The following is a 23,984-nucleotide window of genomic DNA, read 5'->3' on the forward strand; positions in this document are numbered from 1 at the left end:
TCCTTGTGGACAGGCAAGTGAAGAATTTTGAACTTCAGCAATAACAACATTGGGAGAAAATACAGGAGTTACAATAGCATGGACTAATCTGCCTGTCAGCAGCTCTAAACATTATTTGTCTGGTACAAAAATAATAATAGAGGCATGCCAGCCATAAGTATTTCATCTCTCCTGTAGCCAAGCAACATCCAAAAACAAAGATCATGGGGGATAAAATGGTGGAACCCAACTCACTGCTTTGTTGAACCCACTGGCAATCCAGGAAATGATGCTCATCTACTCGGCCTCTAACTCTCACTTTTGGAACTTAATGAGGATCAGATTTACAGTATGCAAATGACTCAGGCATTTGATCATCATTTTGAACCAAAACCAAACCACTTTGCCAGGAAAAATTTATTCTTTCCACCAGAGGAATTGGGTGCTGCTTCTGCTGGTGCTACTGTGGGTGCTTGCACGGTTGAAGACTTGGGCTTTGCTGCAAGGGGAGAGATGTGTTAATGGTGTCAGGCCTGAATTAAATTTTAGAATAAGCATTGGAGGGGAAAAATAAATTCGTGCTGATGAACTTGATTTCTATCAAGAATTTACGATGGTGGAAAAAGGGACTATTTTCATTATCCCATCCTAAAATACCTAGTTCTTTTCCCAAGAATACCTGCTCTCTTTTACATTACTTGAATGTTCCTCAGTTGTATCCCCTTTTTAAAAAAGACTCAGGAAATGAGACAAGCATCGACACCAAGTGATAATAATTGGTCAAGAAAAAGACAAAGAAGTAAATTACAGCAAGAACTAAGGGATAGAGAGTGGTGCCCAAAATGCATGTTAAGAACCTAGAATTTAGAAATTCACAAGGCAAGAAAGAATCCAAAGGAGTTTCAAAATGAAGATATTTTTATTTACATTTTATTTTATTATAATAAATAATTATAAATAGTTAAAAAAATGTTTTGCAGAATGATCTATAAAATAATTGATGCAGTTTGATTACTTAACTGAATTAGTAGTACCTCTAGAGCCCATTTCTTCCTCATACTATGATTGAAAGAGAAAATGTGAAGACTACCATTAAAGCAGCCCATGTGAAACTTAATACATCCAAGTGAATTATGTTCCCCATCTCTATGAATATGAAAGAATTATTCCATTATTGTTCACTAATAATAGTGGAATTGATGGCACAAAGTCAAAATAGGATTCTGACCCAACATTACTGATGAACAAATCCCATATATTCACTTATAACAAAACAAGTTCCTAAAAGATTTCTATGAGAATCAGAAAACATTAAGCACAAGCAAAAAATGCCGTGACACCCTTGGAAAATATCATTGGAATTTTACTAATGAAAATGAAAGAATAATAAGACCCCTTTTTTCTTTTGTTCCCCTTCATTGGGCATTATTCATAAAAGGCATAAAAATATAGAATCAAGACAAATCACTATCTACTATCACATACCTCCATTTCCAATTTAATCTAATCCTTATCACGTCCCAATTGTGTTTGTGAAACAATTGGGAAATAGCTTATCGTTGTTTAGAATTACAGAAAAGAAAGAATTTTTTTTTTCCAAAGTATACTTTTAAGCAAGGTAAGTCTACCACCCTTTGAAAGGTATTGTTGTTTCCAAAGGGCTAACCTTTTATGCAACCTCTCCTCAACCACATCACATATAGAAAGGGACTTAAACAAAGCACCCAAAGGCAAGCCTAAATAAGTAGTTGAAAGTTTCCCCACTTTGCAACTCAATAAAAAGGTAAGCTCCTCAACATTAGGGACCTCCCCATGGGAATCAACTCGCTTTTATACAAATTAATTTTCAGCGCTGAAAAAGCTTCAAACCAAAACAAGACCAAACTCAAACAAATCAATTGGTCTAAGCAAGGCTCACAAAAAAGCAAGGTATCATCCGTGAAAAGGAGGTGAGAAATTTCCACTCCTCTTCTTCTGCCTCTTACCTTGAAGCCTGAAATGAAGTGCCCCTCCCCTGCATTTCTTAACAGAATACTGAGAGGCTCCATCACTAGCACAAATAGATATAGGGATAGTGATCCCTTTGCCTTAAACCCCTTGCTCTGAAAGAAACCAGTTAGAAAACCATTAACCAAGATAAAAAAACCTAGTTGTTCGATATATACAGAGCCAAATCTAATCAACCCATCTCCATACAAAACCTAATTTCTGCAACACTTCCAAAAGAAAGGTCTAATTGGCATGGTCATAGGCTTTCTCAATGTCCAACTTACAGATCACTCTCCCCCTTCAACTCCATAATCTTGAATCTATAGCCTCATTTGTAATTAGGGCTGCGTCTAGGATTTTCCTCCCTTGCACAAAAGCATTCTGAGAATCAAACACCACTCTTGCTATAACTTTCTTCAGCCTATTTGCCAAAACTTTAGCTAGAAGTTTATACAAACTTCCCACTAAACTAATTGGCCTGAAGTCTTTTAAGTCTGACTTCCCTCTTTTTTTAAATTAACACTAAGAACATGGCATTTAGACTCCTTTCAAAAGATCCTGGGGTGTGGAATTCCCTGAACAGACCCAAGATTTCATTCTTAAGAAAGTCCCAACAGTGCTGCTAGAAAGCCAAAAGAAAACCATCTAGATTGTGGGCTTTGTCTCCTTCTAATTCTAGCAATGTTGCATAAACCTCCTCCACACTGAAAGGCTCTTCCAACCCTCCAGAAGTCTCATTGCTTTCCCTTGAAAAGGGTAACCTATTAATACTGTCTCCACAGGCCACTTGAATCTGCCAAAAGAAGTTGGAAATAATTTACAATTTTTTCCGAAATCTGAGACTCCTCCGTAACCCACTCTCCATTCACCTTAATTCTTCCTATGAAATTTCTTCTACGACGAGCATTAGTCATCTTATGAAAAAACTTTGTATTCTTGTCACCTTCTTTAAACCATAGTTCCCTAGATTTTTGCTTGAGGTTTCTTCTAAAACCTCCTTACCACTTGGCCATGCCACCACAACAATACAAAAAGATAAACCCTTTTTTTTATTGTACTTACATCTTGAATTTCATTTAGCTTAATCCCTTTTCTAAAAAGAAATCCTTCTTTTTGTTTTGGATCGGATCCATCCTTCTGATTGATTGTATAGTATCACAAAATACATAATACCTGAAAACCTCCCCTCTCTTTTCGATTGAAATTGAAAAGCTAAACAATTCACAAAAGTTAAAATTCAGGACAAATTGGAACCATTAACTATTACCATTGACTATGAATTCATGAATGACTCTTGGATTTGAATTTCAAATTGTGTTTCTTTAATGACATAAGAAATTCTTTGTAATTATATTATAGAAGCAATTATATGTAAACTCCAAAACACAAATTCTTACACAAATATCTAATTATCTTATCTATATAAGATGCCCATAGTAAATTTAAATTATCGTGTTTCAATTTTCATGGAATAGAAAATACAAATTTTAATTTTGATAGAGCATGTCCTATACTAACGTAAATAGAAACGCAATAAAGGAGGAGACCGATATATAGATAGTTATATCTCTACATATTTAATAAATATAAACCTTCATAAAATTCTCTTTATTCCTCCATTAACGTGTATTTCATATATTAGATCAGATTAATGGAGTTGAGTAAAATTTCATGTGATTCAGTAAACATAATATAAATTCCATCATTGCTAGGTCTTGATTGACCCATATAATTCGATGAAGAATGAGCCAATCTAATAATAATAATGAGATTTTTTTTTTTAATTTTATAAATGGGAAATTAAAAATACTCGAGGAGGAAATGAGGGAATGCCTACAATACTTGGATTTCATTAGATACAAATTGAAGGATTTTATAGGATTATTGATTAAGGCTTGATAGAAGAGCTTTATACATTTCAAAAAATTGCAAATATAGATTAGGAAATTAGATTTTGATTATTTTTGGAAACGTATCAAATGGTAGAATCATTGATAAAAGAAAGATATTGTAAATGAATCACTCATATTTTTTTAAATTGTTTCTATAGTGAAAACCAAACGGGACAATGATGTGTTCGATTGTACAGGTGTGATCTCCGCAGAATACGATACTGAATTGTGTGCTGTTTATGATGAAGATGAGATAGGATAACAACGTGACCAATCGTATAGGTCCGCTCTACGCTGAAAATTAAATTGGATTGTTATGACCGATCCGACGAGGCGTACTACGAAGAAAAACACATAGAACAACGATGTGACTGATCGTACAGGTGTGATCTACGCCAAAATCGGAATTGAACTGCCATGACTTATCGAACAGGATGTGGTTTATCACAAAAACCAGATAGGAGAATGACGTGACTGATCGTACAAGTATGATATTCGTAGAATATGATATTGAATTGTCAAGACCAATTAGATAGTGTGCGGTTTATGACGAAGATGAGACAAGACAACGATGTGACCGATCATACAGGTTCGCTCTAATCTGAAAACGAAATTGAACTGTCATGATCAATTTGACAAGGTACAATCTATGATGAAGTCTAGACAGTACAATGACGTGACTAATTGTACAGGTGCTATCTACACCGAAATCGGAATAGAACTATCATGACCGTTCAAACATGATGTGGTTTATCACGAAAATTAGACAGGACAACGACATGACTGATCATACAGGTGCAGTTTATGATGAAAATGAGATATAATTATGACGTGATTGATTGTGCAAGTGATATCTACGCAGAAATTGAAACTGAACTATCATCACTGATTGGACAGGATGCGGTCTATCATGAAAACCAGATAGGAGAATGAAATGATTGATCGTATAGATGTGATCTCCGCAAAATATGATAGTGAATTGTCAAGACTGATCATACAACTCCACTCTACTTCGAAAACAAAACAGAATTGTGATAACTGATCCAATAGGATACGGTCTATGATACGGTATTAATTTAGAAAACTGGCAAAGATATGCAAGAATAAACAATTTTTGTTGGAAACATTCCTCTAATGAATTCCATAGGAAGTTACTATAGTAAATGGACTATGTAGAATTGTGATTAATCAAATATTGCAAAGCCTCAACATTTATTACCAGTTAAAATTGGATCATAATAGAATACCGGTCTATACAGGCACCATAGTCTCAGAAGGGGGAGGAAGATTAAAATTAGAAATTGATAGAAAGCAATGATCAGGGCTTGTGTGAGTAGGAAACGAAAAATATCTATTCTAGGTTTGAATCGAAGAGAATGTTTTCTATCTTGAGATTATCTTATCTTTCCTAAATGATAAGGGGAAAAAAACATCGATCAAAAGAAAGTGTCATATTTTTGGACTTTTATCAACAATTTCCCTTGTAGGTGGGGATTTAGTATTTTTTGAATCATTATGTAGGGACTAACAAGAGACAAACATAGATACAAAGTGATAATAATTGGTCAAGCAAAAGACTAGGAAATAAAGAACATCAAGAACTAGGAGACAAAGTGTGGTACCCAAAAAGCATGTTAAGAACCTACAATGTAGAATTCACAAGACCCATTGAAAAAAATCACCAAAGATAGGAAATAAGATCATTGTGGACCTTGCACTTCAATAATAGCTTTAAGAAAATAGATTATACTTAGCTAATATTAGTTATCATCTCAATTAATCGAACAAAAACATCCCAAAAAACTGACATTCAGTGAAAACAAATTTGATAACCTACTACAAGATACAAAAGTTTACCACATTTGTAAAAGTAGAAGTATAAGTGCTTAAAGAAAAGGAAAAAAATACCTGATTTTGGTGACACTCTGCTAGGTTTTGCACTTTTCACATCATTAGAATTCCTATATGCATTTTGTGTGATGGCTTCATTGCGAGAGATGGAGGTTGACTTCCTCTCTAAAACTGTATGTTCCACCAGCACTCCACTATCACGACCATCTATAATCAACAAACAGGGGAAAAAGATGAAAAAACCATTGAACTTTGTCAAATGCTAGTGAATGCTCAAGAGCAAAACATGCATTCACACTGTAAGTGTAAAACTTCAGATCACCTACAATCCACTGTTATTAGGAGCATAGAGCATAGAAAAGTATTCCACTCAATCAAATCAGGAAATCTCATCTAGACTACCTAGAGTTGGGTACACAAGTTTTGTCTTCCCCTTATAGACATTAGGGCTCATCATATCTGACTCAAACTTGATCAAATGACAATCCTCAGTGCTTCCAAGTGACAAAACAACCTTTTTAAATTGCCCCATCTATTACAGGGATTACAAAGATAAAAAGGAAAGAGAAAAACAATTAAATCTCCATAAAATATTAGCTATATAGCTTACTCTCATTAGGAGGCTTCCCATAGTTGTGTCTCAAGGCTTCAAAGAAAGAATTGTCTCTCTGATCTTGCATCACTGATAAAAAAACCAAAAACTGGATGAGTTAATTCATGATACATGAACAAATGGAAACATTTTCACTCATGATCTAGAGAAGCAGAAAACCTTACATTGATCAAAAAGAGTATTTCTGTGATTTGGGGCTGAGCCAACCAATAACAGCTGAACTGCCTCCGCATCTCTGGCCATTGATAACTTAGCAGATGCATTCAAATTTCTAGTGTCTAGCAGAATACCTGCCAGCTGAAGCACAGAAACGAGTAAGAATGCGCTATGCCAGACTGTCCAGTTCAAAAATATTCTGGAGCAGGGCTACATTTTAGTTTTTAATGTAAGAAAGTACAAAAGATACTAGACAAAAATATTAAGTACAGCTACAGAAAAAGTATTATGATTTACCAAAAGGTTTTTTAGCACTGGGATTTGAAGTAGATCATAGGCATCTTCACAGTAATTATCTGTAAGGATGGTGCATTGGGATCCAACCTAGAGATGTTACAAAAGGTTTAAGATATAAAATCAGCTTCACAACTTTGGTAGTGCATGTTCATAAGAATCATTCATACACATCAAACAATCTCCAATTCATATTTACCAACCTCGCCATTGGTTCTGAGAACATCTTGCCCAACCACAAGGATGCTTAATTGCTTAGCCATCATTAAATTCTCCAAATCCACCTGACCCACAATTGCATTAACAAAGTCAGAGAATTGTTCAAACTTCAAAACTATTCAAACCAGCAAACACGTTTGAACCCAGAAAAGAACTGGATGGATGGCTTTCATCCTATTGCCCAAATGAACTTAAATCATATAAATCCGAGGCTCAAGTCAACTATATCACACAAAATAGTCAATTTATTATGAAGTCTGCAGTGACGCTGCGCTGTTGCAGAATAGAAAAGAAATATATCAAAAATAAAATTCTTCGAGTAGGATACAAATAGGCTTCCACAGTTAGGATACAAATAATTGACATTAGAAACTTCAAAAAAGGGGCAATTATACTTGATCATATTTTCTTTATTGAGGTGATATCCGAATTTTATGTTACCCCCCAATCCACACCTTTTTTTTTAATTTTTGTAATTAGATGAATATTGTATAAATTCAAACTTGGTCTACACCATAATTGAACTGGGACAAATTTAAGAAGATTCCACTGTCAAGTCTGAAAAAAAGAATGTAGATAAATGTCAAAAGTAGAGAGGGTATCTGATTATTTCACTGATAAAGAAACTTTCTTTCTGTGATAATAAACTTTATTTCTGGAACTACGAGTTCATTTAAGGGTGAGACACTTGGGTCCAATTCAGTGCTGTGAGCTCCAACTTCAAAGTAACAAACAATGAAACCGAAAATAGCAAAATAGAAGACAAATCGAATACCTCATCAGAGAAGAGCAATGAGGTGGCATCAATGCCGATATGGTGGAAGAGCCAGGCGGCCCGCAGTAGCTTCCACATGTTTCCCCTCCTCACATTCATCACAGGCACCACCACGCACTCCTCCTCATCGTCTTCTTTCTTACTATCCCTCATCCTATTCTCCAACAACCACGCATAGCATATAGCCGCCACCATCGAACTCGTGCCTACAAACCCACCACCCAAAACACAAACTCATCATCAACCCGTATAAAATTCAGCTCGAATTGCAAAATTTACAGAATAGGTTTTAAATTTCAATTCAATTTGCAAAACACTCAACTGTTTGAAGGCCCAGAGAGCAAAATTTTCGCCTTTGCAGAGATTTCTCCATTCACAATTTTCCCAATTTTGGTTCTTTGCTCTTTGAGAAACTCATTAATATTTCGAGCTTCGTCTCCACCTCTGTGCCCTCCTGCCGAATTGACCTTTGACGAAAGTTTATCAATCGAGCATGTCGACGAAGATATCGACCGCCTGTGAGCGGACTCCACGAGATTTCTGGGCGGCGACAGAACCGGATTCTCGGGCAACGAGCATGTCGACGAAGAAATCGACCTCCGGCGAGCCGATTCGATGAGATTCTTGGGCGGAGAGAGCAAATGTGTGTCGGGCGCTGCCGGAGCTTTGAAGGTTCGTTTGGACTGGGCGGCCGCGGCAGGGATTGGGAGTGAGTGAGGTCCAGATGAGTCGTCCTGAAAGCGAGATTTGCGGTTGGCGGAGAGTCGAGGTGGCAGAGTTTGGGGCGTCGGATTGGGAAGGTTGGAGGATGGAGGGGCGGGATTGGATGGCTTGAGGATGTTGGAGAACCATTTCTGGACCGCCGATGCAGGGGATACTTCGGAGGGAATGGCGGCTGCGCCTACACTCTCCGACTTGTTTCGGCTGTGTTCAGCTGATTTTGAGAGGATTTCTCCACTGAAGCCTTCCGCTGCTCTGTGCCTGTCATTCAATATTATAACCCAGGAATCTTTCAGGAAAATTTAGGATATAATCGGTAACAGGAGTCCAACCAAGGATGATGTGTCCTTTTGGCTTTCACTAAGCAGTTTGTTTTTTTTGGCTTTTAAAAGTAATTTAGTTTTAGAATTTAGATTGTTTGTTTTTTTTTTTTTTTTTTATGACTTATTATAAATTTTTTATTAAATAGGAAAAACCAAAATATGTAATTTTTTCTAAATAAAAAAAAATAACATATTGATTTTTTTTACTTTTTAATACTTAATAGAAATAAAATACTATAAAAATAAGGTGTTTTTTTTTTTACATTAGAACCTTAATACTTAATAGTGTTAAATATTAGGTTGTTTGTTTTATTAGTATTTTATTTTTATTAAGTATTAAAAAGTAAAAAAAACCAATATGTTATTTTTTCTATTTAAAAAAAGCTGTATATTTTTGTTTTTTCTATTTAATAAAAAGTTTATAATAAGTCATAAAAAAGTAGAAAAACAAACAACCTAAATTCTAAAACTAAATTGCTTTCAGCAAAAATCCAAAAAAACAAACACCACCTAACACTATTAAGCATTAAGATTCTATTTAGAATGAAGTAAAAAAACAAACACCACCTAAGTTCATACTTTCTAGTATTCACCCTTATGCAGTTTATAGTCCTATGCAAATCATAAAGGTTCGAGGGAATGCCAAATCATTCTCTAAACTCCACTTAATCATAAAGGATTAGTATATTTGATGGTTTTTTTTTTTTTTGAAGAACTTTTATTTTAAACAAAAACATTTTTTGAGATGAGTATTAATTTATTATATATATATATTCCTAAAATCAAACAAAGCCTAAAATTTAGTCTAAATTAGTCTAATATTTTGAATTTTGATTAGCGTTTAAGATTTATGGGTTACGCTTTGTTAAATTAAGAGCTTAAATGGAGAGGGTGAATGTAGTTGCAGTGAATATGATCATGTACCTTCTAGCAGACCTGGAGAGAGGATTTCTCCGGTCCAGCAACGACGCCGACTCTCTGCCTTGTGCCGCCGCAAACCTTGGCGACCCGACAAGCCTTGAAGGCGATTCACACCGAGAAGGAGACGATGCCACCATCTGCTTAGCTTCCCTGAGCCATTCTTGAGTTAACCTGCTGTTACTGTTCCTTGTGCTGTCCCCGTAGTAATCTTCATCGTCGTCCATCAGACCACCACCTGTGAAGTTGTATGCCTTCTTGTCGTTGTTTGTAGTCCCGAAGAACATGTCATTCATGAAGTCAGTGAGATCGGGAACTGGTTCTTCTCGGTTTGGACGCCGGCTCTCTGCCAGCTTCTTCTGCAGGCTTGTGAATCCGTTGCTTTCTCTGCTGAATCTCCTGTCCATGGCTGCCACTGCTCTCAGTGCAAAGGCAGGGTTTGTTTTGGAGGAGCTTTTGGCTGAGAACACAAGAGAGGTGTTGTTATGTATGATGAAACGTACATTGATAATATCACAGTGGATGAAGTAAAAATTTGGCCGGCTTAATTTGGGTTGGTGTCTTTTTCTGTTTGTATTGTTTAGTTTAATGGGTTGGCGACATGAAGGGTTATGATCTAATGGTATGTTTGCTTGCTGAGAAATTGTAGCTAGAAAGAGGAATGGGGCTGTTTTGGGGGGGTGTTTGAATTGGCTGTAGTGAGATTATTCCAAATTTTCTTTATTTCCTTTTCATTCCTAGAATAATATTCCCCAAGGATTTTGTTTTTCTTTCATACAATATATTGAATCCAAATCACTAAAATCCTACCACACCTTGCAGAGATTCATGGACTCTCCCCAGATTTTGTTGTTCATGATGAAATTTCAAGAATCAAATCCACCCAATACGAGAAAGTTGAGGCTGCCACTGAATTAGTCTTGAGTGAGACAACACAACTGAACAATACTGGGAGATATAACTTAATTTGGAATGACTCATCTTCCATATATTTATTGGAGATATTGGCATAACTTATCCTAATAATTTAAACATTTTCTTTCTTTTTTTTGTTTTTTTGGAGCAGCTTTTGTCTTAATGAAGCTCTCCCATTACATCTACCTAGCTATAGTTGCTGTGTACCATCAAGACACTGCCCCAAATTCATATGGTGTGAGGCTGCAAATCATAATTAAGTGCAAAAATATGTGGTCGAAGCCGAAAAGCACATAATTTTTATGCAGCTAGTGCTGCCCATTCAGTACTACAATAACAACAGAAAACACAGCGAATATGCCATATCCCCTCAACACTGGGCATTCTCAGAAATGTCAAAGCCAAGACTAACACCACATTTGGCCTGGAGACTGGTGGAGATATCTCGTTCACCAGCATCCAGGGTTTTGATGGAAGCACCTGCAGCTACAATATGAGTAATAACACAACTCTTGGCACATTGACATGTGTTTTGGACCCCAATTCTGGATTCCGTCTCTTGGATTCGTTTCAAGGCATTGCAGCACTCAGTGGGTGGATCATCAGGGAGGTTTCTGCTCTGAAGAATATGCTGACATTCATGGATATTTGGGGACACATCTGCACACAGGGGATCGGTTGTTTCACTTAGTATAGTGATCAAAGCCATCGGGAGGAGGAGGAGGAGGATGTGTATTAGTGCTTTCAACACACTTTCCATCATGTTAACACTATGGATTGGTTAATTTGCTTGGTTGGGCGTGGAATTGAGCTGAAAAGAGGACTTGTATATAGGAGCTTGATAGGGCAAGGACCCCATTCTTTAAGGACTCAATTAAGAGACCAGCAGCAGCAGCAGTATAGCGACAGATATTTAACCATTGCAGAGGCCCAGTGGATGTTACCATCATGGTTAAGTGTTGCTAGCTATTGTTGATAATTAAACCAGCATTTATACTTTTAGCCAGTCTCTGAAATTGATACTGCTTTGCAGTAATTGTAATATTTCAAGCCTACACGAAACAAGTTGCCAAAAAATAAAAGGGTGTGAATTATATCAACTGTCATGAGTTGTGAAGATTAATTTTCAAAAGGTTGATCAGAAGGCATACGAGCTTAGCTTAAAAATAAAAGGCACATTTATTATTATCTGTCCTCAGTGATAAGTTGGATTTTCTTCGAAAGAATGGTTTGGGCTCACCAGAAGCTGAATAATTTTCAATCTTGTATTGAAAGCATCTAATATTATTTGTGAAGTTCCTTTCCTATATTAGTGTTATATACAAATGTAATCATTTCATTAATTTAGTTCTTATATATTGATTTATATGGAAGTTTTTTTAACTGAATAACTTTCTGAAGATGATTAACAGAAAAGCATATTAAACAAATATTTTCCTTGACTACTTGACGACTTGCCTGTGATCTTTCTTTGGTGCAAGAAGTTAATTGAGTGCAATTTCTGTATATGGTTTCAGATCATAGCTAGGGTCCCTCCCTCTTTAAGAACCAGTTAGTATTCCAGCTTTTTAAATATCCATGGCAGTACCCCAGAGTACTGATGAATAAAATATGATCAGACTTGGCTGCAAATTGTTGGTTATTCAATGAGCAATCAGGTTCTTGATTGGTCGAGTCCTTTTCACGTCAGTGTAATAATTGACTCTTGATGAATCCTGCATGGTGACTGGGGCTCATGATCGCTACCAAACTTAAAGATCAATAGGATCTATTGGGTAGTACCTCTTTCTCCCTTTTGCTAAAACTACTCCAACTTATCTGAAATCAGGGAGAAAGTCTTTTGAACATATATATAGATTATTTTGTCTTCATGATTTTGTTCTAAAACAGATATTTTTTCTGGGAATTTTTGAACTGAATTTTCTGAGCACAATTTGAAAATTTTCCCTTTCTCACTACAAATATATGGAAGTTTTGTTTGGCTGCAGGGACCCGACGATAGGATCGTACTTCTAATTGGCAAACCATGGATCTACAAGAGGGCTCCTTGGGATATTAGGCCTCACATCATATACTACATAATTTCAAGGATTCTTAAACTCATATATATATATATATATATATATATATATATATATATCAAACCTGCATGGAGTATGCTATATTAGAAGTTTATTCCATGTCAATATGGGATTGACACCACGGTAAACAATGAGAGCAGATGTGGATGTGCAATCATCTTTATCGCCTGCCCGGTCAGTATCTGGGAAAGCATGAAGATAGAGTAGAGTGGGTTTGCTCAAAAAGTAGACTAGATGCAACATTTCTTTTAGATAATGAAGGATCTTTTTGATAGTTGTTCAATGAACTTCAGAGGGCTTAAGCATGAATTTGTTAGAGATTGTTTATTGCATAGGGGAATGTTTGGTCTTACTAGAGAAATTAAGATATTAGAGATGGCCAGTGACGTGCCGGTAAGTGGAGAAAATGCTTGCATGCCTTAAGGAAATAAATAAAGTGAACCAAGGTCTTTGAGGAAGAATCCGATCTCCAAGGCATGATCAATGAATTTTTGAAGAAATATCATCCATGTGCCGAGAATAAAAAAACAAGCCTTTGTTAAATTCAGAGATGACAAACTCAAATTGAAGGAGGAACCCAACTCTACTCTTGATATAGACCTTACTCGTGGTATATATATATATATATATGCAGTTGTTTTAAGTCATAAATTGTGTTTTTAAATTTACACAATAGATGGAGTTGAATTGAAGGAAGTTGTGGAATTCATTCTATATTGGTTTTTCTCTTGAAAGAATATAGAGGTTGGGCTCATGTCAGGTTGAATAAGCTTGATTTTTTTCTTTATTAAAAGCATCTACTATCATTTATGAACTTTATTGCCTATTGATATTATAAAATTATTTAAACCGCTGAAAACTCCTTAAAATATTTTTAATCAGACGTTTGTTTTACAAAACACTATAAAACAGTTTTTAAAAATAATTTGTATTGGCCGTTGTCAGAAGTATTGTTTTTGAAAATACTTGCCTAGGCCTGGAATCACGTACTTTCAAGGATCCATAACTCATATATATGCAGTATCTATACATCGATTCTACTTGGAGTATACTAACATAAAAGTTTATTAATTCCATAATAAAGGTAGATTTTTATTGCATTATACGCGGGTGCCTACTACAACTGCCACAATCACCATTACTAGCAGTGCTGGCACAATAGTTCATCATACTTCGGCTGGTAAGGAAGTTGTACGTGCCCTATCTTCCTAAACATTACAGGTATCATTAATTCCCGGTGGGGTCAAAGGCAAGGCCAACACCACATGCATTCAGGAGTACAGTGGAGAGTTGAGAATTGATGCCTCCATTAATAATGGCTCGAACTTGGGTTTGGGTGCCGATACTGCTAAAAATAAATATCCCCATAATGTATGTCATTCAAAATACATCTAACTATAATCAAACACCTAAAACATGTTTACCTAAAAACACACCTATGATTACGGTCCTTTACAAGAGATAACCTTCAATTAGCACCAGCTTGCTTTCCTACCTACCATTAAAAGCAAATCTGCAACCACTCTTTTGGCAGCTCATGGTCAAGGTCAACAATGGCTACAGAAGGTTGACTGAATACTAAAAAAGGTAGTTAAACATATGGAAGAAAGAGGGAAGAAACCCTTTGGAAGCTTCATGTAGGAGGAGCATATAAGTAGCTCCTCCCTAACCAAAGAGAGGTCAGCTCCCCCTTGGGAAAACTCTCAAAAACCTTGAAACCCATTTCTGCATCAAGAAACCTTATTTGAATCCAGAAATGGTAGAACCAAAATTTTCAATTAGTTATGAAGATTTTTTAGCATCTTCAAGTGCATAAGCATGTCACATTGGTTCCCAGGTTGGCTTCAAGTGCTTGTATTTGGATCAAGCTTTCATAACATGCAGGAGACAGGCCATTAGTACCAAGATTTTTGAGGTAAGAAATAACAGCACAAGCGCAGAGATCAACCAAGGAATTCTCACAAACTTGTCCAAGGTTGGTTTTGGTAGTGACTATCCCCACCAACAAGATGAGGAATGTTGCCTTCATTGTGTCAAGTTTAGATCTGAACTTAGCCTAACCCATAACCCCAAAAGGACCTAAAAAACAAAGTTAACACTAGATCAGGCCCATCAACTTGATTTTTGACCATTAAATTTTGTAAGAAGAGTGTAAATGTGAAGTTAGTCTTTTGTTCTGTACTAATGTAATTTTGTTCCGTTTGACTTAGTCTTTTATTTTTTGGCTGACTCTTTAGGAAAAGTCCCATTGGGGTTGTGTTAGTGGTTCCAATTACAAGTAGAGTCCTGTTGGGATTGTGTTAGTGGTTCCAATTATAGGTAAAGTCTCGTTGGGACTGTGTTAGTGGTTCATAAAAGCAGGTCACCCATAACTTTCCACACACCAATTTTTTAGAGAGTTCTTATGTTCATCACCGTCCTTGCTACATTCATACATCTATTTAGAGGAATATTTCTAAACTCGAGTTGTACACATCTTGCCTATAGAGTGCACCCAAGGCGAGATTCACTAGCCGTTGAATCCTGGAGATAGACCACTAGTATCATAGTGTATCAAGTTTGTCTTCGAGGAAGGTGGATTTATTTTAAGGACAGTGCCTGTCACGCCTGAGCCTATCACTAATAAGTTTCCAATTCATCTTTCTATTTTTTGGTTATGTGTTTTGGGCTAGTCCTATGCTTTTTGATACCCTTAGAACAAAAATCTTGAAATAGATCAATGGAAGCTTCCCTAGTTCACACACGTCCTGATACCTCTAAGATTGATCCCTTCAACGGGACATTCTTCAAGAGATGGCAAAAAAGGGTTTTTTCAACAATTGATGTAGTGAACTTGGGACATATTTTGATTGACCAAAAACCAGAAAATGGTTTTGAATAGTTGCCTATTTGAGAAACTAATAATAAACAAGTTAGGCATGCTATTCTTAGTACCATTTCCAATGAACTTTTTGATGTTTATTGTCAATATAAAGTTGCAAAAGAAATTTATGATGCGATGAATAAAAAATATGTTTTGGAAGACGTAGGAACTCAGAAATATGCCATATGGAATTTTAGAAATTTCCAAATGATCGACGATAGAGATGTATCATCTTAAATCCATGACTACCACTTGTTGATTAATGACTTAGTTATTGAAGACATTAAATTACTTGAATATTTTGTGGTTGGTTACTTAGTAGAGGCTCTTCCATAGTCTTGGAAAGACTACAAAAATAACATGAAACATAAAATGAAATAAATGTCCCTAGAAGATATCATAATCCATATTAGGATTGAGGAACAAAATCGAAATAAACACAATGTTGATAAAGCTAAGGAACTGTCTTCTAAGGCTAATGTAGTAGAAGAAAAACCCAAACTCAAAAACGATAGGTCTCGAAAAAAAAAACTCTAAGAACAAACCCAATGCATAAAACAAGGTCCATAACCCAACTATTAAAAAAACGGGGTAATTGTTTTGTCAGTGGCAAGTGTGGACACCATGCAACTTAATGCCACCATAGGAAGAGAACCGAGAAGTCCAATTCAAAGGCAAATTTGGCAGAGACAAAGGTGATCATAGCAGTAGTCTCCTTTGAGGTAAGCTTGGTCACTAATATGAAAGACTGGGTGGTAGACTCTAGGGCTACCAAGCACATCTATGGCAACAAAAGTCAATTTGCTTCCTATACCACTATAAAGAAAGGAGATGAACAAGTGTTCATGGGCAATTCTAGATCTACCCCAGTGATTGGCAAAGGGAAAGTTCTCCTCAAGCTAACCTCTAGAAAAGTACTTGCCCTTAATGATGTTCTTCATGTGTCAGATATTCGCTGGAACTTGGTGTCGGTATCTCTACTTAGGAAAGCAGAAGTGAGAATCTTGTTTGACTTTGATAAAATAGTTTTAATCAAGAATGATGCATTTATGGGGAAGAGTTATTGTAATAAGGGTTTATTTATGTTGTTGAATTTTTTTTATATTATCAATAATAATGTATTTTATTCTTCTTCTTACATAATTGATTCTTGTGATATTTGGCATGGTAGATTAGGACATGTGAACTTTTCATATATGAAGAAAATGGTTGAATTGAGTTTAATCCCTAAGCTGTCCTTAGAAAATCATGGAAAATGTGAATCATGTGTAGAATATAAATCTACAAAGAAATCTTGCAAATCAGTAGAAAAATAATAAGATCTACTAAGTTTAATACACAGTGACTTAGGAGACTTAAAAAATACAATGACTAGAGGTGGTAAAAGATTCTACATAACTTTCATAAATAACTAATCAAGGTATACAAGGGTATATCTTTTGAGAAACAAATAGGAAGTAAGAAATGCTTTCATCAAGTACAAAAATGAAGTGGAAAATCAACTAAGTAAGAAAATTAAAAGGCTTAGAATTGATAGAGGAGGAGTGTATGAGTCTAACCCCTTTAATTCTTTTTGTGAAGATCATGGGATCATTCACGAAACTACTCCTTCTTATTCCCTTGAGTCTAATGGAGTAGCAAAAAGGAAAAATAGGACCTTAAAAGAAATAAAAAAATGCAATGTTGGTAAGTTTAGGAGCACCCTTGAACTTGTGGGGGGAAACTATCATCTCCGCTTGTCATATTCAAAATAGAATACCTTACAAGAGAACTAGTAAAACACCTTATGAGTTGTGGAAGGGTTATGCACCTAATATAGCATACCTGAAAGTGTGTGGGTGTTTAGCTAAAGTTCTTTCCCCAAACCTAAAAAACAAAAACTAGGTCCTTAAACCTTTGATGCAATGTTCATTGGCTATGTTGAGAATAGTGTGACATATAGGTTTCTTGTTACTAATTCAGAAAACAATCTTGTAGAAGTAAATACCATAATAGAAATAAAGAATGTGAATTTCTTTGAAAGCATCTTTCCTAAGAAACTAAGTGGTGGCGAACTACAAGTTTAGAAAACAAGTAGAGACGAGTTTATTGAACCTTCTAAATTTGAACCTAGAAGGAGTAAAAGAGATGGAAAAGAAACAAACCTTGAAAATGGTTTCTACACCTTCCTAATAGATGAGGACCCTAGATCCTATAAAGAAACTATAACTTTGAATGATGCACCATTCTGGAAGGAGGCCATTAATAGTGAAATTGAATCAATCATGTATAACCATAGATGAGAGTTAGTAGATTTACCTTATGGTGCAAAGACTATTGGTAGTAAGTGGATCTTTAAAAGAAAGTTAAAACAAGATGGGTCCATAAAGAAATATAAAACTTGTTTAGTTGCCAAAGACTTTAAACAAAGGAAGGATGTAGATTACTTTGACACATTTGCCCCTGTGACTAGAATAGCGTCAATTAGAGTATTGATCGCTCTAGCTTCCATTCATAATCTGGTGACACACCAAATAGATGTCAAGACTGCATTCTTAAATGGGGATTTGGAAAAGGAAATCTATATGGAACAACTCGAAGGTTGTGTAGTTCCGGGGAAGGAGAAAAATGTGTGTAGGCTGGTTAAAACATTATATGGGTTAAAAAAAGCACCCAAACAGTGGCATAGCAAGTTTGATCATGTGTTAGTAACTAATGAATATTCCATTAATGATGCTGATAAGTGTATCTATAGCAAGTATGAGGATAACACATGTGTAGTCATTTGTCTTTATGTTGATGACATGCTGATTTTTGGAACTAGCCAAGAGGTTGTGTGTGAGACCAATAAATTCCTAAGATCTAAATTTGATATGAAAGACCTAGGAGAGGCAGAGGTGATTCTAGGAATTAAAATAACTAGAACACCTAATTGGTTTAAACTTTCTCAAGAACACTATGTTGAGAAGATCTTAAGGAAGTTTGAACACTTTGATTGTAAACTAGTGTCAACTCCTTATGATCCTAGCTCAAAACTGAAGAAAAATAGAGAACTCAGTGTTTCCCAAATCGAGTATGCTCAAATCATAAGGAGTCTAATGTACTTAACGAACTGTACCAAGCTTGACATTGCTTATGCAGTAGGTAGATTGAGTTGGTACACCCAAAGTCCTAATCAAAACCATTGGATTACTGTTCGTAGAGTCTTTAAGTATTTGAGAGGCACTATGAACTATGGTTTGTGCTAAAATGGATTTCCAAGTGTCATTAGAGGATTTAGTGATGCAAATTGGATCTCTGATTCATATGAGATGAAATCCACTAGTGGGTATGTTTTTACCCTTGGAGGAGGTGCAGTTTCTTGGAAGTCTGCCAAGCAAACTTGCATTACTTGGTCTACTATGGAGGCTGAGTTTATTGCCTTAGAAAAGACAAGTTCTAAGATTGAGTGGATTAGAAACCTCTTAGCAGATATCTCTTTATGGACGAGACCCGCCCCGTTTATGTTTATGTGTTGTGATAGTCAAGCTACAATTGCTAAGGTTAAAAGTAAAATATTTAATGGGAAGAATAGACATATATGCCTAAGGCACAATATTGTGCGACAACTGCTTGAAACAAGATTTATATCCCTAGAATTTGTGAAATTAGAGTTGAATTTGGTCGATTCTTTGATCAAACCACTAAATAAGAAACATTGAGGGGGATGAGACTTATACCTATTACAGAAGTCAAGAGTGGTGGTAACCTAACATATTAGAATGGAAATTTCATGAAGTAGGTTCATATGAGTAATAACAAATCACTTGTTGACTTGAGGTGCTCTATCAACTTTAATTGTATGAGAGTCTATCCCTATGGTGTAGATAAAGCGTATTTTGCATTGACTAAGGCTGAGTGTTTACACTTAACGAATACCATATTCCTTATGGATGGTATGTTTAATGCAGAACATACTTGATGGATTCACCTATATAAGAGTGGAGGTGAGACCACTTCCTATGAGAACTTAAGCAAATTCTCTGGAGCTCTTATGAATATCTAGGCAGGGCACATGACCTATTTATGCCAACCTGTTATGTACAACTCGTAGTGTAGTTGAGAAAACCAATGTGGATAAAGGTCCCTTGAGTTACATCAAGAAACACTAGTTCATAGAAATTTATTTTCACCGTGTTTTGTGATTTAATACTTATTTGTCCTAAGACTAGTTCATACCCTTTGGGCACTAGTACTGATGCATTGAATTCTTTTTTCCTCCATTTTTTTCCTTCCTTCATGTCTACACTCTGTGGGGGATTGTAGGAAGAGTGTAAATGTGAAGTTAGTCTTTTGTTCTATACTAATGTAATTTTGTTTCGTTTGACTTAGTCTTTTATTTTTTGACTAACTCTTTGGGAAGAGTCCCATCAGGATTGTGTTAGTGGTTCCAATTACAAGTAGAGTCCTATTGGGACTGTGTTAGTAACCTATAAAAGCAGGTCACCCACAACTCTCCACTCACCAATTTTTCAGAGAGTTCTTATGTACATGACTGTCTTTGCTACATTCATAAATCTATCTGGAGAAATATTTTTGAACCTGAGCTGTACATGTCTCGCCTACAGAGTGCACCAAAGACGAGATTCACTGGTTGTTGAATCCTGGAGATAAACCACTGGTAACCCTAGTGCATCGAGTTTGTCTTCGAAGAGGGTGGATCTATTTTAAGGACAATGCTTGTCACACCTCAGCCCATCTCCGATGTGTTTTCAGTTCCTCTTTCTGTTATTTGCTTGTGTATTTTGGGATAGTCCTCTATTTTTTTATACCCTTAGAACAACAAATTTTACATGGGATACTAAATAATTAATTTGAGCAAGGCCATGCTCTTCATCTCTCTTAGAAGAACAAGTATAGCTCATGAAATTAAGGAGAGAGTCTTCTGAAGTGACTTATTTTGTTTTATGATATTTGTTTCTTAAGCCTATGTTTTCAGTGCCCATAAAATTTGAGGGAAAATTTAACGGAAAGAAAAGAAAGAGGAGAAATAGAAAGAAAGAAAAAGTAAATAAAAAAAAAAGATTTAAAGTTAATAAATTATTTATATATACTTTTTAAAATTTATTTTATTTATTTTCCTCTATTAAATAAAGATTAAATAATTTAAATTAAATTTATAATTAATTTTAATTATATTTTATTTTGTTTCATATTTTCCATAGTATAACCCATCATAAGAAAATTATTTTTGTAAATATGTATTTTTCAGTACTTTCATAAATCAAACATAACTTAAAAATATTTTTGATGATTTTCAAAATGATAGTATTCCAGTTGTCTCACGGGACATAATCACATTTATTTATTTTTGGTTGAACATTAGATGTTTGAACTACAAAAATATTTTTATAAATCATATAAAACCCAAAAGATGAGCCTTTTTCTTAAACAGATATTTTCCTGGATATGCTGATTGATGGATAGCTATCAGTGTTTACTCCGTTAGGAATAAAATATAATAGTTTTAAAAATCATTTTAAGTTAGAATATTTCAATATTTTTTCTTTTTTTCTTTTGAGGGTTGTACATGTGCGAGTGCAACAAGCCAGCAGTTCTGCAACGTGTACACCAAAACAAAAGTTTATTAATTCCATGATAAAGGTGGATTGTTATTGCATAATATGCCACTACAGCAGCTACCATTACCACCATTAATACAAGCACGACCACAAGAGTTCATACTCCTGCAGGTAAGGAATATGTCTTGTCTTCTTAAGCGTTACAGCCATTTGGACTCGCTGTAACGTTAAAGGCCAGGTTGACACCACATGCAGCCTGCACTTGGCGGGGGATATCAGTAATGATGCGTGCGGGAACCATCTCTGCCACAGCGCCCTGGACGCATACACAGGTCCTGTTGATTCCAATGGAGGACTCAAGAGTTTGTATTTGGCCCAAGGTTTGGCAGCATGCGAGAGTCGGAATCAGATTATTTTCAAGCAGAACATCAATACAGGCTCGGAGATTAATGGATATACCCAAGCAATTATCTGATATTCCAAGGGCTGGTTTGGTGGTGACTAGACCCAGGAGGAGGATGAGAAAAGCTGCCTGCACGGTTGAGTAAGCCATGTATCTAATTTTCTTCTAATAGTATTGAGAGTTTTCTTGCTTGTGATATTTGCTCTGATGCATCTAGTACTGAGGGTGCAATGAGCTTTATATAGTTGTTGATCATTGGATTTCATTACAAGAGCTCAAGGATACTAGAATATTGCTAGCCGCACTCATTAAAGAGATAAGATTCCTCGATAGATCAACTATGATGGTCAATAGTGACCATCTCATCAAAATGTGCACGAACCTTTTAGTGACCACCCTCACTAAACTACTGTAGTTGACATCCAATGGCCAGCACCTAGATATTCAAATGGGGTGCTAGAGGGTTTTTTTGGTAGCCATTGTCTAACCTTTATTACTCTAGGACTCTCACTAATTAGACGATTTTAATTACGATTCTCTGTGACTTTCATTAACTAGAGAGTTTGTACAAGGACTACTTTTGTAGTGATAGCCCGAGAACAACCTTCGATCATTGGAGGATTTAGCGATAATCATACCTTAATGCCCTTGATAAAATAATTATTATAAAATTGTAAATTATTTAATTTGAATTAATATTTTTTAATGGAACCCTAAAATAGCCAAAAATTATTAAATAAACAAAACCACAACACAATTTTCTACAATTATATTTCATATTTGTAAGTCATAACTTCTATTATTGTTATATTGATCTTTAGTAGTAAGATTCCTGCAACCCTACAGCCCCAACGATAAAAAGAAATGAGCAAAAAGCTACTGTTTCTTTATTGCTTTATGCCCTTGATATGTTGTGCTTTTATGAACATAGGGGAATAAGTAAGGGGAAGCCATTTGCAGTAGTGTTTATATTACAGGGACAAGTCGATCCACTACAAATGGTGGGTTCACCATCATTAGTCTATTGGAATAACGAGTTGCAACTAGCAGCCAAGTTGCAACACACTAGCAGCCAAGTTGCAACACACTATGCTATACTTTTCCATGACAACAATTTTCAGTGCTTGCCTCTTCATTGCTAAAAGGCCAACTATACATACTGCATCATCCTATTCCCTTCCACTCATCCCCTTAAGGTGCCCTTTGCAATTTTCAGCTATATGATTCTGAAGTGAAAACAAAGTACCTAAATTTGAATACATGAAACTAGGGATGGCAACGGGGCGGGTTTTTTCGATTACCCGCCCCGCCCCGCCCCTAATGGGACGGGGTTGAAATTTAATAAACGGGTTTTTAACGGGTATGAGATTTTTTTTAAAAACCCGGGGCGGGTTCGAGTATTGCCCCATTCCGCCCCGTTTACATATAAAATCAATTTTAAATTTTAATTTAATTTAAAATTTAAAATTAATTTTATTTTACTATTTTTAATATATAGATAATAATAAAAAAATTAATAAAATAAGTTATAAAAAATATAATAATTTTATTATTTATAAATATATTTATTTTAATGTAATTAAAAATTTTAAAAGCAAATTTTAAAAAAAAAATTAAAAAAAAAAGAGGCTAAATAGGGCGGGGCAGGGCGGGTTTGGGAATTTCCCATACCCGCCCCGCCCCGCCCCGCCCCGTTTAATTTTTTAAACGGGACGGGGATGAGAATTATTTTTAATAAACGGGGCGGGGTTGGGATGGGGGCGACCCGTCCCAAACCCGCCCCGTTGCCATTCCTACATGAAACTAACTACTTAATTAGGCCATTAATTATATATTTAATTAGTGATGCACTCAACAAATTATGAATTAAGTTCAAACTATGTAAATTGAAATATACTAAGATGATGTTTGTTTTTTTGGCTTTTTGCTGAAAACAATTTGTTTTCAGAATTTAACTTGTTTGTTTTTTTACTCTTCATGATTTATTATAAACTTTTTACTAAATAAAAAAAAAGTCAAAATATGTAATTTTTTTTAAATAGAAAAAATAACATATTGGTTTTGTTTTTTTTTTACTTTTTAATACTTAATAAAAATAAAATACTACAAAAACAAACAACCTAATATTTAACATTATTAAGTATTAAGGTTCTATTTAGAATTAAGTAAAAAAAACAAACACCACCTAAGTGACTATGCAATTGAATGTTATTTTTTCTAAGGAAAAGATATGTGGAAAAAATTTTATTTGACAAAAATTGTTTCAATTTATATATATTAAAAATTTTGTTTTTGATTCATGAAAATGCTTAAAAGTAGGCCAATATGTAGTACAAGCCTAATTATGAACGAAAATTTATGAGGATTTTCTTAGATATCATGAGTTTAATTAAATCAAGAATATCATAATACCAATCAACATAATAGATAGATATCAAATATTCATAGAAAAT

General features: G+C 35.3%; 2 protein-coding genes across 2 annotated transcripts; both read right to left on the reverse strand.

The window, feature by feature from the left end:
* Positions 1–18: 18 nt before the first annotated feature.
* On the reverse strand, positions 19–10,151 carry LOC100248384 (uncharacterized). The gene is made up of 9 exons (XM_002277150.5): positions 9,736–10,151; positions 8,091–8,749; positions 7,769–7,974; positions 6,978–7,058; positions 6,778–6,864; positions 6,489–6,621; positions 6,322–6,393; positions 5,769–5,918; positions 19–478 (listed from the first exon to the last, which is right to left on the reverse strand). The coding sequence occupies exons 1-9, from the start codon at positions 10,134–10,136 to the stop codon at positions 357–359; spliced, it is 1,911 nt and encodes a 636-aa protein (XP_002277186.3). The 5' UTR covers positions 10,137–10,151; the 3' UTR covers positions 19–356.
* An 11,170-nt stretch (positions 10,152–21,321) lies between these two features.
* On the reverse strand, positions 21,322–21,681 carry LOC104882384 (non-specific lipid-transfer protein 3-like). The gene has a single exon (XM_010665531.1). It carries the CDS (start codon positions 21,679–21,681, stop codon positions 21,322–21,324), a length of 360 nt encoding a protein of 119 aa, XP_010663833.1.
* Between the last annotated feature and the right edge of the window lie 2,303 nt (positions 21,682–23,984).

The sequence above is a fragment of the Vitis vinifera genome, chromosome 17 (genome assembly GCF_030704535.1).
Source record: "Vitis vinifera cultivar Pinot Noir 40024 chromosome 17, ASM3070453v1".
NCBI lineage: Eukaryota > Viridiplantae > Streptophyta > Magnoliopsida > Vitales > Vitaceae > Vitis > Vitis vinifera.

Excerpts from the sequence above, each read along its gene's own strand:
- LOC100248384 (XM_002277150.5), bottom strand. The coding sequence starts at position 10,136 with ATGGACAGGAGATTCAGCAGAGAAAGCAACGGATTCACAAGCCTGCAG. Across the intron at positions 6,622-6,777 it reads CAGTGCTAAAAAACCTTTTG|CTGGCAGGTATTCTGCTAGA; the intron begins GTAAATCATAAT and ends TCTGTGCTTCAG. Across the intron at positions 6,394-6,488 it reads AAATACTCTTTTTGATCAAT|TGATGCAAGATCAGAGAGAC; the intron begins GTAAGGTTTTCT and ends TTTTTTTATCAG.
- LOC104882384 (XM_010665531.1), bottom strand. The coding sequence starts at position 21,681 with ATGGCTTACTCAACCGTGCAGGCAGCTTTTCTCATCCTCCTCCTGGGT.